Source organism: Triticum aestivum, chromosome 3A (genome assembly GCF_018294505.1).
Source record: "Triticum aestivum cultivar Chinese Spring chromosome 3A, IWGSC CS RefSeq v2.1, whole genome shotgun sequence".
In the NCBI taxonomy this organism is placed as follows: domain Eukaryota; kingdom Viridiplantae; phylum Streptophyta; class Magnoliopsida; order Poales; family Poaceae; genus Triticum; species Triticum aestivum.
This window is the reverse complement of record NC_057800.1, coordinates 632,566,322-632,582,470: the sequence shown is the minus strand read 5'-3', so window position 1 is coordinate 632,582,470 and position 16,149 is coordinate 632,566,322. Positions and strand designations below refer to the sequence as shown.

The window sequence follows — 16,149 nt, the reverse complement described above, 5'->3', positions numbered from 1 at the left end:
ATTTTGATCTAGAGTTACATCAAATGGATGTTAAGACGGTATTTCTCAATGGGGATTTAAAAGAAAATGTTTACATGAAACAGCCTAAGGGTTTTATCATGGAAGGCAAGGAAAATATCGGATGCCGCCTGAAGAAATCCATTTATGGATTAAGACAAGCCTCTCGGCAGTGGTATCTAAAGTTTAATCAAACGATTAAAAGTTTTGGATTTAAAGAAAATATTGAGGATAATTGCATTTATGCAAAGTTTAAAAATGGGAAATATATTTTCCTAATCTTATATGTGGATGATATCCTGCTTGCTAGCAGTGATGTTAGTCTACTACAAGAAACAAAGAAATACTTATCCTCAAATTTTGACATAACAAATCTTGGTGAAGCATCATATGTTTTGGGCATAGAAATTCACCGAGATAGGAACAATGGAGTCTTAGGACTATCGCAGAAAGCATATTTAGAAAAGGTTCTTAAAAAGTATAATATGCATGCGAGTAAAGCCACACCTGCTCCTATAGTCAAGGGCGATAGTTTTGGGAAATTCCAATGTCCCAAGAACCATTACGAGATCGATCAAATGAAAGCAGTACCATATGCTTCAGCAGTTGGCAGCTTACAGTATGCACAAGTGTGCACTCGTCCTGACTTAGCTTTTATCACCGGGGTACTCAGTAGATATCAAGAGAATCCAGGCATGGAGCACTGGAAGATGGTAAAGAAAGCATTATGTTATGCGGAAGGCACGAATGACTACATGCTAATATACAGGAGAAGTGATTCCCTGGAGATAAAAGGGTATTCAGACGCAGATTTTGCGGGGGACAGAGATGATAGAAAATCCACGTCAGGATACGTCTTCACTCTCGCTCGGGGAGCTATTTCGTGGAAAAGCTCCAAACAGTCAATAGTTGCATCATCCACGATGTATGCAGAATTCATAGCATGCTTCAAAGCCACAGGGCAGGCGATATGGCTAAAGAAATTTGTACCCGACTTGAAAGTGGTAGATTGTATTTACAAACCACTAAAGATGTACTGTGACAACCAACCCGCAGTATTTTACGCTCACAATAACAAGTCGAGTAATGCTGCCAAAACAATAGAGATAAGGTATTATATTGTGAGAGATAAAATCCAGGATCAAACTATAAGTCTCGAGCATATAAGGACAAAGGATATGCTTGCGGATCCGCTAACAAAAGGCTTACCACCCAATGTGTTCAAGGAACACTTAGCCGACATCGGTTTAAGGGAAAGCCTTATGATTTCTGGATAGGCCCAAAAGGAACAGAATTTGCTTCTGATCATAACGTATGTTGTAGCTGTATGATTCTAACGGCAATTAAGCTGTGACATGAAACATGCTCTATGTACCAATATGTGATGAAACAAATAAACTAGAAAGTATAAAGTTAAAAGTAAAGTTGAGATCAAAGGGGAGAAAATTGATAGATTGCTTTGGATCGGATAGGTTAGATCATTCCGGTACACCTACATTCTGCTGCTGCAGACGAACTCGATCCAGTGTCGGTCATGGTGAAGTAGGGGTCGGTGATGGCAAAGAGATGGCGGCGGTGGTGGAGCTTCCCGTGAGCGCCGCGCTAACCCTAGATCGGAAGGGAGTGTCGGTGGGGATTGTGGCAGCGATTAACCTCGTAAGTTGTGCCCCGGCCCCATCTCTGTTTATATAGCGCGGGTCACAGGGTCCCACCAACCATGGTTTGGTTGGGCGCCCCCGATCAGGGCGCGAGTCAAGGGCCCGTTCGAACCCACCCGTTCGACCCGTTGGGTTCGAACGTGATAGAGATCAACCTAACAGCGGCGACCCTTGCCATCTGCCCGTCCGGCGACCTCGTGTGCACGGCTGCACCCCGCCGCTCGTCCGGCGACCTAGCCCGGCCTCTCCTCCGGCGACTTCGCCCTGCCTCCGACCTCCCGCCATATTCCAGCCATCCGGCCAGATATTTCCCCTCTGCCCAGGGCGGCCACTCCCAAATCCTAATTTCCTTTGAGTTTGAGAAAGGAGGCAGTAGGGTATCTGAACTTAATGCTTCAAATTAGATGTTTTTGCTCTCTGAACTTAATGCTTCAAATTAGCACAAAGCACTGATTCCTAATTTATGTTCCAATTAACAGGAAGATCGAAGACAAGATGAACAAAATTTTATACTTGAAGATGAATCATCTGTTACTATTGAATATGTAACCGCACACGTAAACGTAAACGGTAAACGCATTTTACCTCGTCCTAGAGGTAATGTTTCTTATTTTGCATCCAGTAGCAAATTTTTTTTACTTGCTTTCTATGCACTGACTTGCATACCAAATTTTATACTTGAAGATGAATCATCTGTTACTATTGAATATGTAACCGCGGGAAGCTAAAATCAAACAACCCTTCGATTTGGTACCCTCTTTTGTATTATTTATCCTTCATATTGTCTTTTGTTATGTGTTACATTATCAGGTGAAGCACTATTAAATATTGTCTTCAGATTTTGATCGGTTGCAAATGAGCGTTCCTTTTGGTATGCCTTAAAACTGTAGTAGTTTTTGAGAAAAAAATTGGCCCTTCACTTTTGGCCCAGGGCATCAGCCAATCCTGGCTACACCGTTGCTTACCGACACGGGTTGCATGGGGAGAGGCACTTTGCTGAGGTTGTTGTCAGTTGCCATTAGTTGGCTAAGGCTAGCGGCCGGGAGGAAGACAAAGATAAGAGCAACTTCGACGCGCTGATCCAATTCGTCCGTGCGTGCTGTTTGGGTTGAAACGGGCAGAAAAGACGACCCAACGCGATGATTTAAATGAACACGCGTCTGTTTTTATCTGACTTATTTGTAAAATTGTTCATGTATTATTTTAAAAGTATTCATATATTTCAATTTTTTTTGAATTATGAAAATGTTTGAAAATTTTAAATATATATTACAATTCAAAATATTATTTAATTATACAATCATTTCAATAATTATATGCACATTTGCATATTTCAATATTATTATATTTACAAATATTCATAATTTAAGATTTAAACTATCGACATGAATATTCAATCTTGTCTAATATTTAAATTATATTTTTTCAATATAAGGTATGTGTACAAATTATACCCAGATGAATATTCATAAATATTTTTAATATAAGGCATGTGTACTTTTTCTATTAAAGAAAAAATGGTTAAAATATGCAAGCATACAAGGATGAAATGTATATGTGTGTGCAATTCAAGATGAAATACCTTGAAATGTGACATGTACAAAAAAAATCATGGACTTCGAGGACGTAAAGTATCATGTGTTGAAAAGCCCCTGGGTTTTTTTTTCCACAGCCCTCATTACAATGTATTTGTTCCGAAATTTTACACACATGTGCATTCTGCCTCCATATATATCGACATTTTTTTCTGAATTTTTTAAAACGTAATTTTTTTTTTTGATGAATTTTGCAAATGGAGGTCTCCATGGAGCTCGACCTCCAAAAGCTATCTATATAAGTCATTCCAACAGAAGGGTGAAGTATACCTTTTGTGTTAGCCATCGGTAAAAAATGCCACATCCATAGGGGTTTTTGTGAGGAAGAAGAAAATCCAACGAGTTTGTCCAAAAACTGAGGCCACACAATCCTTCTCCCGGTCCTGTGGCTGACAGCCGGCCTCATGGGCCTGGTCAGTGCAGATTTTTTGTATACAAACACGGTAAGCAAAGTATTTGCATGTCCAGCCAAGTTTTACCACTGCGATGTATACCGGAACTTTTAACACCAAAGTAACCATTTCTCCCATTATGTATACCGCAACTTTTAACACCAAAATAACCATTTGCCCTATTAGTGTAATTTAGTTTTTTTAAAAAAAACTAATAGGTGCCTAACGAAGGGTAAATGATATTAGGCGTCGGTTGGAAAATGCCAAATACTCGTGAAACTGATGGAGGATGTACGAATCATTACTCAGGTTTGTCTCGGTAGGCATATTGTTTTGCAAAGTACAAGAACACGACCACCTCTAAAGTGCCGAGGCCGGCCAGGATCCAATAGAAGTAATCGAGGTGCGCACGGTTGAGGTTGTCGGAGAACCAGCTCTCTCCCCCGCCCCTCGTCGTGGCCCAGTCGATCGCCCACACGAGCATGCCGCTAGCGTAGCTCCCCATGCCGAAGATGCTCAGGGACAGTGCCAGCCCCACGCTGCGGAGCGCGTCCGGCACCTGGTCGTAGAAGAACTCCTCCAGTCCGATGTAGCTGAACACCTCCGCGAGGCCGATAAGGACGTACTGCGGTACCAGCCAGCATAGGCTCATCGGCACCGCCACGTCCGGCAGGTCGAGCAGGCCCGCGTCCTTGGCCACACGGAGGCGCTTGGCTTCCACGAGCGCTGCGACGACCATGGTGATGCAGGCCGTGACCATCCCGGCGCCGATGCGCTGGAGCATGGTGATTCCACCGGGGTGCCCGGTGAGGCGCCTCACGAACGGTACAATTGCACGGTCGTAGACAGGGACCATGGCGATGAATGTGAAGCTGATGCAGCGCCGCAGCGCCGCGGGCGGCACGACGAGGCCCGTGGCCCCGCCTAGACGCCGGTCCATCGTGCTGCCCTGCTTGGTGAATAGGGTGGTGATCTGCGAGATGCACGCGGCAAACACTAAGCTTGACAGCCAGATAGGAAGCAGCTTAACGAGGAACCCGTCCTGATTTGTCTCCAAAAGCCTGCACAAGTAGACACAGCCGTCAGTGCTCACTGTGATGCCATCTGCCAGTCAACAGGTCAATTTGCACTCGCACGCGCTCACCGTTGGGTGTCAATGGTGGCATCACGTCGAGAAAAGACGAACTTCTCGGCGAGCCGCCCGAAGGAACTGCCGTCCACGGGCCGCTCTACCCGGTACGTCCGCTTGCCAAGCAAGAAGACAACGAGGTACACCACCATGATGGCCCAGCACGCGGCGAACCCTACCGTCCAGCCGACGTTCTCTTCGACATAGGTGACCGCGGTCGCCGCGATGGCGTAGCCCCACGAGATGGAGAAGTGGAACCAGTTGAAGTAGGAGCTCCGGGACGCGCCCGCACGGGAATCGAACTGGTCCGCGCCCATGGCTTCTGAGCACGGCTTGTGGAAGCCCTGCGCGAGGGCCAGCAGGTAGAGCGCGGTGTAGAAGAAGCCGAGCTGAGCAGGTGATGATGATGTCGAAGGCGGCGGCGAGCAGGTGGTGGCTGTGCCATGGCAGTCGGCCGGACGAAGTTGTCGCGTTTGCAGCATGGATGAGACGGTCAGCATTCCCAGGCTCTGCTCATCATCAGACACCAACATTAGTAACGCGATGTCAAATATGGACGCGAAAACGTTACAAGCGAGTGTACAAACTGCAACAACTTCAAAGCAAAACATCTCTAGCCGGTCCTTTAAAAACTTTTAACTTGTCAAAAATTTCTATTTTGAGGAGTTAACCATGTCTAGCAGAACCCTCAAACGGACTTGGGTGATTCACAGATGGGGCCATCTCGACATCGCCCTACGTGCGTGCTGCTGCGTGTGTGCTGCTGTTGCTGCTGCGTGTGCGCGCGAATTGCGTGTTGCTAGAACTTAAACTGCACGGCTTGATTACTTTCCTCGTCTCATTTCTTCTCTCAGCGGGCATTGCTTGACTACTACTAGCACTATTTTATTGGTCTCAGCGTGACTAGCTGCCTCATCACATGGATGGCTCCGTCCCCTTCCCATCGCAAGAGGTCTGGATGGCAATGGAATCAAGGCACGTCGTGGGTATGAATATGATGCTTGGAACAGAGGAGGGAGCGGAGTTCTACTACTGACCAGCAGGTAGAGCGCGCCGGCGAGCAAGACCGCCCGGTAGCGCCCCAGGCGCGAGTCGGCGGCGAGCGCGCCGACGAGCGGCAGCACCAGCACGGTCCCGGACCAGGCGTTCGCGGCGGCGGCGCCGGCCGCGGTAGACATGCCCAGCGGGCCGGTGAGGTACGTGATCAGGTTGCCCTCCACGCCGTTGAACCCGATGCGCTCCAAGAAGCCGACGACTGCACGCACGGAGCAGACATGGCAGTTCAGACTTCACGTATATATCATCCATGGCAAGTCAACGCGGGGAATGATCGGCGAGATTACCGACGATGAAGCGCGCGGCGCGCCAGCCGCCGCGGCCGTCGCGACGTGGGACTGAACGTGAGAGTGGCCCGCCTGACTCCATCCTTCGTGCCTTGGCTACCGGCCGGAGGTGGTGCCGGTGCGTGATCTACTCAGTTTGTTCCGTCTGCGGGGCGTCCTGCCTAGATATTACAGCGGCCCATCGTAGTACTACTATTTATTAGCACCATGTGGCTCGCGTGATTAAGATGGGGCCTGTCTAAATCAAACCAGTAACTATTTTTGTATTATTAGAATGAAGTACAGATCAAGAAATGTTCCGCCAAGTGAAGCATGAGATGCAGACCGATTGTTTCTTCCGGGATGAGACGCATTTCTACGTTACAAGCTCGCGTTTGTCAGTGTAGTCGTATCTCCTGGAGAAATACAAAAAAACGAGCACCTCCAGAGCGGCGACCCCGGCCAGAACCCAGTAGAAATAGTCGAGGTGCGCGCGGTTGAGGTTGTCCGAGAACCAGCTCTCCCCGGTGCGCCTCGTCGCCCAGTCGATCGCCGAGACGAGCATGCCGCTGGCGTAGTTCCCCACGCCCATGATGCTCATGCAGAGCGCGAGCCCCACGCTCCGGAGCGCGTCGGGCACCTGGTCGTAGAAGAACTCCTCCAGGCCCACCATGGTGAACACGTTGGCGAGGCCCAGCAGCACGTACTGCGGCACCATCCACCACAGGCTCATCGGCACCGCCATCCCCGGACTGTCGACCAGGCCGGCGTCCCTCGCCGCGCGGAGGCGCGCGGCTTCCACGAGCGCTGCCACGGCCATGGCGACGGACGCGATGGCCATGCCGGCGCCGATGCGCTGGAGCATGGTGATCCCGGAGGGGTGCTTGGTGACGCGCCGAGCGAGGGGCACGAAGGCGCGGTCGTAGATGGGGACGGAGGCGATGATGGCGAGGCCGACGAAGCTCTGCAGCGCCGCCGGGGGCACGACTAGGCCTGTGGCCGCGCCGATGCGCCGGTCCATGGTGCTGCCCTGCTTGGTGAACAGAGTGGACACCTGCACGACCACCATTGCGTACACGACGCTGGTCATCCATATCGGAAGCAGCTTCACCATGACCCCCTTGCCTTCCTGCTCTTTTGGCCTCAGTAAACTGCACCGGCATAAACGTAGGTTAATTACGGTAATGGCACCTGCAGCGTGGCATCATATAATAAATGGACATCGAACTTACCATTCACCGTCCATGGCGCCGTCGCTGCGGCGAAAGACCATGTCCGTCCATGTACGCGCCGTGGCAGCCAACGTTTTCGTGAGCCGCGCGAGAGCACGGCGGTCGCGCGGCTGCTCCGTGACACGGTACGTGCCCGTGCCGAGCAAGAACATGGACAGGGACACGAGCATCATGGCCCAGCACACGCCGAACCCGGCGGCCCAGCCGACGTTGTCCTGCACGTAGCTCAGCGCGACGACGGCGACGATGAAGCCCCACGACATGGAGAAGTGGAGCCAGTTGAAGAAAGAGCTCCGGGACGCGATGCTGTCCGGGGAGCTCCGGGGGAACTGGTCCGCGCCTAGGGCCTGCGCGTTGGGCTTGTGGAAGCCCTGCGCCAGCGCCACCACGTAGATCGTGGCGTAGAAGAACGCCGCGCGGGGAGGGGATGCCGCTGGTTGAGGTTGACGTGGTGGCACCATGGATGAGACCGTCAGCATCCCAAAGCTCTGTCCATAACGTAGTTTATACTGTTTTGAGCTGCTGGTATGTACAATTATTCACTGAACTGTGCTGAACTGAATAACTAGGTTCAGACAATGTCGATTTCAGGACAAGCGTATGCTTTTGTCATTTTAGGCCTAAAATGTTAGGAACAGATCCAATCTCGTCATATAAAGATGCCACCATGATCCTAAATTCCTTGTGTAAAGAATTAAAGATCCAATTCGACAACACAAATGATTAACATCACAGTCGCGCATAAAAGCGACGTAGCAGTGATGTCACACGCACTGAAAATTAAGAAAACGATGGTAAACCTACCGTTTCAACCTATAATATTTCAGAAATGAAACAGACGGCAAATGGACGATCGTGGAGGGAGCTAAAAAACAGACAAAACGTCAAAAAACTGAGAGCGGGTTCACCAACCAACCACGAGGTAGAGGACGCCGGCGGCCACGATGGCCCGGTACCGGCCGATCCAGGAGTCGGCGGCGAGCGCGCCGAGCAGCGGCAGCATCGACGCGGTGCCGGCCCAGGCGTTCACGCCGGCCGCGGCCGACGCGGTGGACAGACCCAGCGGGCCGGTGAGGTACGTGATCAGGTTGCCCTGCACGCCGTAGAAGCCGACGCGCTCCACGAACTCCACCACTGCAGGGCCATGGCGCGGGGGAACAGCTAGCTGTGGTCATTGTTGGAGTTTGACTGCTTGAGAGTTGAATATAATTCAGACGGAGGAGTACCTATCAGGAAGAGTGCGGCTGGCCATCCGCCGCGGCCGCCGGATTTGCCGTTGGTTGACGGCTCACCCGGAGGCAGGAGCGCGCCGGAGTCCATTCCTTCCCCGTCTGAGAGGGAATTTTGCGAAGTGCTACGTTCGGCAGGCCTTAAACACACTCCTGCCGGCCAATGGAAACGTTAACAGAGCTGCTGCTTGCATCATGTATTAGCATTATTAGTTTTTCTTTCTTTTGGGATATAAGTGTACTCACTAGTAGGCCTTCAGTACTCACCAGTACTACCAGTTAGACTTTTACTTTCCTAAAACCAAAGAATCTATCCTTTATTTTTAATTTCGCAGAATAATGGACGAGGTTCTTTTGTCCGAGACAATTTTCTAATGGACGAGGTTTTTTTTTAGAAACATCTGTAACTTTATTCATACTCATAACAATTACAAATACATTAATTTGGACCTAACATCCAAAAAAATACAAAGTAACTCTTATGACTAAGAATTACAATAAAATCTCTTGAAAACACCTTCGTGGTATCAATCTCTTCTCGAAGAAATACTCCAAAGACTTCAGTAACAAAGCTGTAATTGGATTGGAGCAACGATGATGTCACTTTTTCACTCGCACGAACATTACTAATAATGGTTTTTAAAAGCGCCATGAGTCGTCCATCCAAAAAGACGGGAAGCCTTTATCGATGAACGTACTTGGACGGGGGATGACCCCCTACAAGTGCAGACCGTCGAATCACTACATCTTCACCATGGTGTCGATGCAAGATTTCATCTCCACGAAGAACCAGACCAACAAAAAAAGTTTGACACAACAATATAAACTCATCAAATCCGGCTAATCAGATATGCGAGGACATAAAACTCTTTAACCTCATGACACTGCCAAAAGGATGATAGCAAATTTACTCTCGCAAAACTATAATGATCACTAGACGTTGGCAAAGAACATAAAGATCCTGAAGATCTGAGGTCCCCCCCCCCCCACCTCTCAGCGTCAAGATGACAACCGTAAGCGAGGAGACCTAAATTTCTCAGATGATGGCGACGACAACGGCATGAGAAAACCCTAGCAGATGAACTGACGGTCGGAGGCGAGGGGACCTAAATTTCTCAGAAGATGACGACGACGGCGGCACGAGAAAATCCTAGCATATGAACGTGACGGTCATCCAACCAACTTTTTAGTGGACGGGGTGAGCTCTAGGGTTTTGTCCATGCCCGGGAACACCACGAGCCGTTTTTTCTTCTGGGATCGGCTATATGTCTTTTTTTTTGCGAGGGGACCTAAATTTCTCAGAAGATGATGACGACGGCGGTATGAGAAAACCCTAGCATATGAACGTGACGGTCATCCAACCAGCTTTTTAGTGGATGAGGTGAGCTCCAGGGTTTTGTCCATGCCCGGGAACACCACGAGCCGTTTTTTCTTCTGGGATTGGCTATATGTCGCTTACTGCGACCCAGAAGGAGGTCCCGCCTCAAGCAAAACTGTCTTCCCATTGTTATGGGGCGGCCCAGGTAAGTTTATTTTCTTCTTCTTTTTTCATTTGCTCACTTTTTCATATTTTTCTTTTTTCATATTTTCAAACAGTATTCTAAAGTGCATATAGTCCAAAACATCAATCTTTTTTACAAAAACATGATTTAAAATAATAATGTAGTATAAAACATTGTTAGTGTAGTTTAGAAAAATGATGTTAGCAATAAGAAAGATGTTCACAAGTTTCAAAAAAATTGTTTATACAATGTAAAACAAATCTTTCCATGGTTTAAAAAATGTTTTATCATGTACTTGAAGAAATTTAACACATATTTGAAAAATTGTTCAAAAACATGTGTTTGGAAAAAATCATGCTTTTGTAAAAATTTAAACATATATAAAATATATTTTGTGTGCATAAAAATGTACAATATGTATAAAAAATAGACATCAAAACATATATTTTAAAATTTTAATCATGCATAAAAATGGTAAAGGCATTTAAAACGTTTGAAAAATGTAAACGTCAAGACATTGTCTTATTTTGTTGAAATCTTATTTCTTATTGGCATAGCGGCCCGGCCCAAGCCGAAGCTTCCGACCGGCCAATGTACACCTATTGCTCGGACTTACACCGTTTGACTTCAAACAAAAAAATTTATACACCTTTTTCCAGCACGGAGGGAGTAGCATTTTTGTATGCCCATATACATATGGGAAGTCCAATGATGGTCTAAAGGAAGTCGAATGATTCATTCAGGTTTGAAAAGATTCCTTCTGAGTTATTTTACAAGATTCAGTGTTCTCTTGAATGCACCATATTGACAGGCTAAAAAAATTAAATGGTTCATTCGGGTTCAGTTAAGAAAAGATCCGTTCCGGGTTTTTTTTTTATGAGATTCAGAGCTTTCTTGGGTGCATAATATTGTCACGCAAAAGACAAGTCCTCAGCTATTGCCATGTAAGCGGGCCTGCCATTGTGCTTGCTCTTACTAATTTTTCCTACAAACTTACTCAAATTTTATACCGTTTGACTTTGGACCAAATATATACCCCTTATTTTTGGACGGATTGCTAGTTCTGTATTCCCACATGGGAAGTCCAATGATGTTCTAGAAAAATGTCGAATGATTCATTCAGGTTCGAAAAGATCCCTTCAGAGTTTTTTTTTTTTATGAAATGCAGTGTTCTCTTGGATGCACAGTATTATCAGGCTAACAAATGTCGAATGATCCATCCAGGTTCAGTTAAGAAAAGATCCCTTGCGATTTGTTTTTATGAGACTTGGATGCATATTATTGTCAGACGAAACAAAGGACGAATGATTCATTCATGTTCGGTTAAACAAAGGACGAACCAAACTTGTGCTTTTGTATGCCCATATCCATATGGGAAGCCCAAGCCCAATGACGTTCTAAAAAAAGTCGAATTATTCATTCAGGTTCAAAAAGAGCCCTTCAGAGTTTATTTTTACGAGATTCGGTGTTCTCTTGGATGCGCCATATTGTCAGGCTACAGAAAAATCGAACGATTCATTCAGGATTCAGTTAAGGAAAGATCCCTTCCGAGTTTGTTTTTATGAGGTTCAGAGTTCTCTGGGTGCATAATGCTGTCAGGCCAAAGAAAAGTCGAATGATTCATTCAGGTTCAGTTAAGAAAAGATCCGTTTTGAGTGTGTTTTTAAACCCCAAAATTTATGACAATCTACCGCGAGCGCACTCTATAACAAACAATCTGAAAATTTTGTACTGTACTTGTTTTGAAAATTTCGCACTTGCTACACCTCCGGCGTAGTACTAACCCGAATTAATAAGTTACACCAATGTAGCATCAGCATCACCTCCCCTGTAATCGCCATCGTCGCTCTTCTTCTTGTAGACATAGGCTCGCGAGAAGAAGAAGAAGGCGACGAGCTCGACGACGCAGAGCCCGGCGAGCAGCCAGTAGAAGTAGTCGAGGTGCGCGCGGTTGAGGTTGTTGGAGAACCAGCTGGCGCCGCGCCTGGCCGTGGCCCTGTCGATGACGGAGATGAGGAAGCTGCTGAGGAGGTGGCCGACGCCGAAGATGCTGAGGAAGAGCGCGAGGCCGAGGCTGCGCACGGCGTCGGGGACCTGGTCGTAGAAGAACTCCTGGAGGCCGATCATGGCGAACACGTCGGAGACGCCGATGAGGACGTACTGCGGCACCATCCACCAGAGCGTCATGGGAAGGTGAGAAGCCTTGGGGGCGTCCAGCAGGCCGGCGTCCCTGGCGACGGCGAGCCGCTTCATCTCCACGAGCGCCGAGAGCACGACGGCGACGAGGGAGAGGGAGAGGCCGGCGCCGACCCTCTGCAGCATGGTGATGCCCGTGGGCCGCCCCGTGTAGCGGCGCGCGAGCGGCACGAAGAGACGGTCGTAGACCGGGATGAAGGCCACGATGCTGACGCTGATGAAGGTCTGCAGCGCCGCCGGCGGCACCTTGAAGTTGGGGCCGATCCGGCGGTCCAGCGTGGCCGCCTGCTTGGTGAAGAAGGTGGAGGTCTGGGAGAAGATGATGGCGTAGATTATGCAGGAGGCCCAGATGGGCAGCAGGCGGAAGACGCTACTCACCTCCTCCACGAGGTCCTCGTCGGAGTTCTTATGGGCCTCCACCTTGCCGCTCGCCGGACTGCACCAACGGTCATCACGTGACGTCAGAGGATGCACGATATATACATGAGCAAAGTTCGTTAACCATGGACGCGTACATACTTGGTGCGGTGCTTCGATCTCCAGCTCTTGATCAGCACCAGGAGCGCCTTGCCGACGCGGGCGACGGGGCTGGGCTCCTTGGTGGTGTAGTAGCGGTAGGAGGGGGTGCCAATGAGGAAGACGGCGAGGGAGACGAGGATGACGATGCAGGGGATACCGAAGCCGAGGCCCCAGCCGACGTTGTCCTGGACGTAGCTGGAGACCATGGTGGTGACGGCGGTGCCGGCGCACATGCCGAAGTACCACCAGTTGAAGAAGGAGCTCCTTGCCACGTTCTCCTTGGGGTCCTTCTCGTCGAACTGGTCGGCCGCGAACGCCTGCGCGCAGGGCTTGTGCGCGCCCTCGCCCAGCGCCACCAGGTAGAGCGCGACGTAGAAGACGGCCACGTGGCCGCCGGAGCGGAAGATGTGGAACGCCGACGACAGCGACAGCGTGCCCATGCTCTGGATTGAATCGAACGCAACAAGCAGACAGAGTTGGAGATCAGTCCCATCTAAACTGGAGTGCTTCTCAATGGACTCTTGTGGTTGGATTGGATCATTGGAAATTTGACTGACCACGACGAAGAGGATGGAGGCGAGGACGATGGCCCGGTAGCGGCCGAGCCAGGCGTCGGCGACGCAGGCCACCGGCAGCGGCAGCATCTGGGAGACGCCCTTCCACGCGTCGATGGACGCCGCCGCGCGCGCCATGGGCTGGCCCAGCGGCCCCGTGAGGTACGTGATGAGGTTCGCCGCCACGCCCTTGTACGCGAACCGCTCGGCGATCTCCATTGCTGCATGCCAACAAAACAGCAGCACGAAACAAAAAACAAACCTACCGGTCAGCACTCGAGCACCAAATAGTTTCGTGCTAGTACAGGAGATCGGCGCGCGCGCGCACGTACCCATGACGAACACCGAGGACTTCCAGCCGCCGGTGGCGGCGCGGGAGGCGGGCCGGCCGCGGTAGTCGACGGCGCCAGCGACGGCGTCCCCCATGGCGGCGTCTGCGTCGTCTTCCGAGTGTGCGCGGGCGAGCAGGCTCCGATGAGGCATGGTGTATGTCAGCTCGCCGCTTTATGTAGGCTGATCGATCGGGACGTGGTGCCGGCGCCAGGCGTCGCGTGCAAGGCGAGACGTGTCCGGCTGATCGCGAGCGAGCAGTGCCCGGATCGATGAACAGCATTTATGACCCGATTTTTGCCGAAAGGCGCCCCTCCTTCCTCCGGATATCTTTGTTTTGCTATTTGGTCCAAATTTAGGGCAGACGGCGCAGCTTCCTTCCAAATCACGATTCGCTCTCATCAAAATTCATCCCCGTCCTTCAAATTTCACGAGATCTCACGTCCTGCCTTGCAATAGTACGAATTTATGTCCTGCCTTGTTTGACGCGAGGCGTGGCGCGCCCGTGCGCGCCCGCCAGCGCCATGCAGAGGCCACGAGCGCGGGGATTCCCGGCATGCGCGAGCTGGGTGCGCCGGGGTCCTGCTGGATCGGATGGGCGGCTGGGATTCACCCAGCTCGAAAGGGGTGGGCACGTACGCAACTAACGCAAGTGCTGAAGTGCACCCCCCCGTTTCCCCGATTCGAAACTGATGGCAACTAGCAGCTGCTATAGCTACAGGAGGCGCTTACTTCCGGCGAGAGAACTTTTGGAAAAGCAACGGCCAGGAATGTTGGCAACCGGATCACGGTGTGGCCTCCGCCGGGAATGTTATACTCCGCCACGATTCGATCGTGTGTGGCTAGCTGGAAAATGACTTGGGCTCCTCGAGGTCCCCGGCCTGAAATTCTAGTGAAAAATGCTCCGAGTTCCCACGCACTTGCTCCATATGAGAATGCTGGAGACTTTCCGCCCCACTGATCGATTCATGGCGATCAACATCAACTGATCTTCCTTGCTGGGTCTTGAGCTTGAATGGTCGTTCAGCACAGCACGCCTGAAAGTAGGAGGAATCTAGCTTTTTGTTTGGCATCCAATGGTTACGCAACTGGCTAGTAGCTAGTAGCTCAATACTACAACTATACAAGCCGATCGATGTCGCTCACCCTCTGCCGCAGCTGCCGGTCAGCTATGCCGGCCTGCCTAGAACCCTAGAACCCTACCCTCATCGCCGTTTTCTTTTTCTTTCTTTTCTTGGAGATTCAATTCAATGGCGTGCGAGAAAGCAAGAGATATTTGTGCGTGCATATCTTGGATCAAGTCGCCGATTACATATCCTCTGTGCCTGTCACGTGCTGAGAGCCGGAGAAGTTTGTTCTATGTCCACCCGTTCGGGAATGCCGGCACTGCACGCTTTTCATCAGGATCGGTCCTCTACAGAGGACAGATACACCGAACACTTTGGCGTGCATGCGTGCGTGCTTTTGCATATCGCCCCTGCTTTTTATATTCGTGTATGTATGTTCGGTTTTTAATCTTGAAATCGCAACTGCCTCACCAACCATGATTAGGCTAAAAAGTGTCAAGTGCTCTCAAAGCTAGTACTCCCTCCGTTCCGAATTATTTGTCTTAGAGTTGTCTAGATACGGAGGTATGTAGCACTAAAATAGGTAATTCGAAACAGAGGAAGTACAATATAAGGCACACATATGAAATATTCTTTCATGGAATCATAGTCATTAGATGTTTAGATTTGTGTAATAGATGTGGTACAACTTTGCTTTTTCAAGCACGAACGTACTACTCCCTATTATTTAGATTCGTGTATCTGTGTCTCAACTACACATAGTGCGGTAGGGGACTAGGGGCATAATGTTGCACAACAGTGGACAATTCTTTCACCGTTGAGATCGTGCCGATGCCTCGACGGTTCCAACGCATTTTTTCTTTCAAAAAGAATGTTGAAATCTCGGCCTCTACATCATGATGATGCACACATCCATTCTTATTAATTATTAAAAAGAGTACACAACAAAGGCAACCTCAACAAAATCATTGCAAGAAGGGCTTTTATCATTTATGCCATTAGTTGTGTCTCACTATTCAATTTTGCCATTAGAAGTTACAACTGCTCAAAAATGCCATTGTTTCATGAGATACTTGCTCAAAAATGCTATTAGATATCTCAAAAATGTTGGGGAACGTAGCAGAAATTCAAAATTTTCCTACGTGTCACCAAGATCTATCTATAGAGAAACCAGGAACGAGGGGAAGGAGAGTGCATCTACATACCCTTGTAGATCGCTAAGCGGAAGCGTTCAAGTGAACGGGGTTGATGGAGTCGTACTCGTCGTGATTCAGATCACCGATGATCCTAGTGCCGAACAGACGGCACCTCCGCGTTCAACACACATACAGCCCGGTGACATCTCCCACGCCTTGATCCAGCAAGGAGAGAGGGAGAGGTTGAGGAAGACTCTATCCAGCAGCAGCACAACGACGTGGTGGTGATGG

At 49.4% G+C, this 16,149-nt stretch overlaps 2 protein-coding genes across 2 annotated transcripts; both read right to left on the bottom strand.

Moving 5' to 3' along the window:
- Positions 1–3,932: 3,932 nt before the first annotated feature.
- Positions 3,933–6,284, bottom strand: LOC123058851 (protein NRT1/ PTR FAMILY 5.10). Its single transcript, XM_044481531.1, has 4 exons — positions 6,115–6,284; positions 5,809–6,026; positions 4,787–5,280; positions 3,933–4,703 (listed from the first exon to the last, which is right to left on the bottom strand). Exons 1-4 carry the CDS (start codon positions 6,194–6,196, stop codon positions 3,944–3,946), a joined length of 1,554 nt encoding a protein of 517 aa, XP_044337466.1. The 5' UTR covers positions 6,197–6,284; the 3' UTR covers positions 3,933–3,943.
- A 117-nt stretch (positions 6,285–6,401) lies between these two features.
- LOC123057051 (protein NRT1/ PTR FAMILY 5.10) lies at positions 6,402–14,081 on the bottom strand. The gene is made up of 7 exons (XM_044480221.1): positions 13,658–14,081; positions 13,329–13,546; positions 12,772–13,214; positions 11,857–12,688; positions 8,242–8,490; positions 7,326–7,813; positions 6,402–7,244 (listed from the first exon to the last, which is right to left on the bottom strand). Exons 1-7 carry the CDS (start codon positions 13,806–13,808, stop codon positions 6,470–6,472), a joined length of 3,156 nt encoding a protein of 1,051 aa, XP_044336156.1. The 5' UTR covers positions 13,809–14,081; the 3' UTR covers positions 6,402–6,469.
- Between the last annotated feature and the right edge of the window lie 2,068 nt (positions 14,082–16,149).

Coding starts and splice junctions, on each gene's coding strand:
- LOC123057051 (XM_044480221.1), bottom strand. CDS start 13,808: ATGCCTCATCGGAGCCTGCTCGCCCGCGCACACTCGGAAGACGACGCA. Junction 13,215..13,328: donor CCTCCATCCTCTTCGTCGTG/GTCAGTCAAATT, acceptor GATTCAATCCAG/AGCATGGGCACGCTGTCGCT. Junction 12,689..12,771: donor AGATCGAAGCACCGCACCAA/GTATGTACGCGT, acceptor CCGTTGGTGCAG/TCCGGCGAGCGGCAAGGTGG.
- LOC123058851 (XM_044481531.1), bottom strand. CDS start 6,196: ATGGAGTCAGGCGGGCCACTCTCACGTTCAGTCCCACGTCGCGACGGC. Junction 5,281..5,808: donor CCGGCGCGCTCTACCTGCTG/GTCAGTAGTAGA, acceptor GATGATGAGCAG/AGCCTGGGAATGCTGACCGT. Junction 4,704..4,786: donor GCCACCATTGACACCCAACG/GTGAGCGCGTGC, acceptor CTACTTGTGCAG/GCTTTTGGAGACAAATCAGG.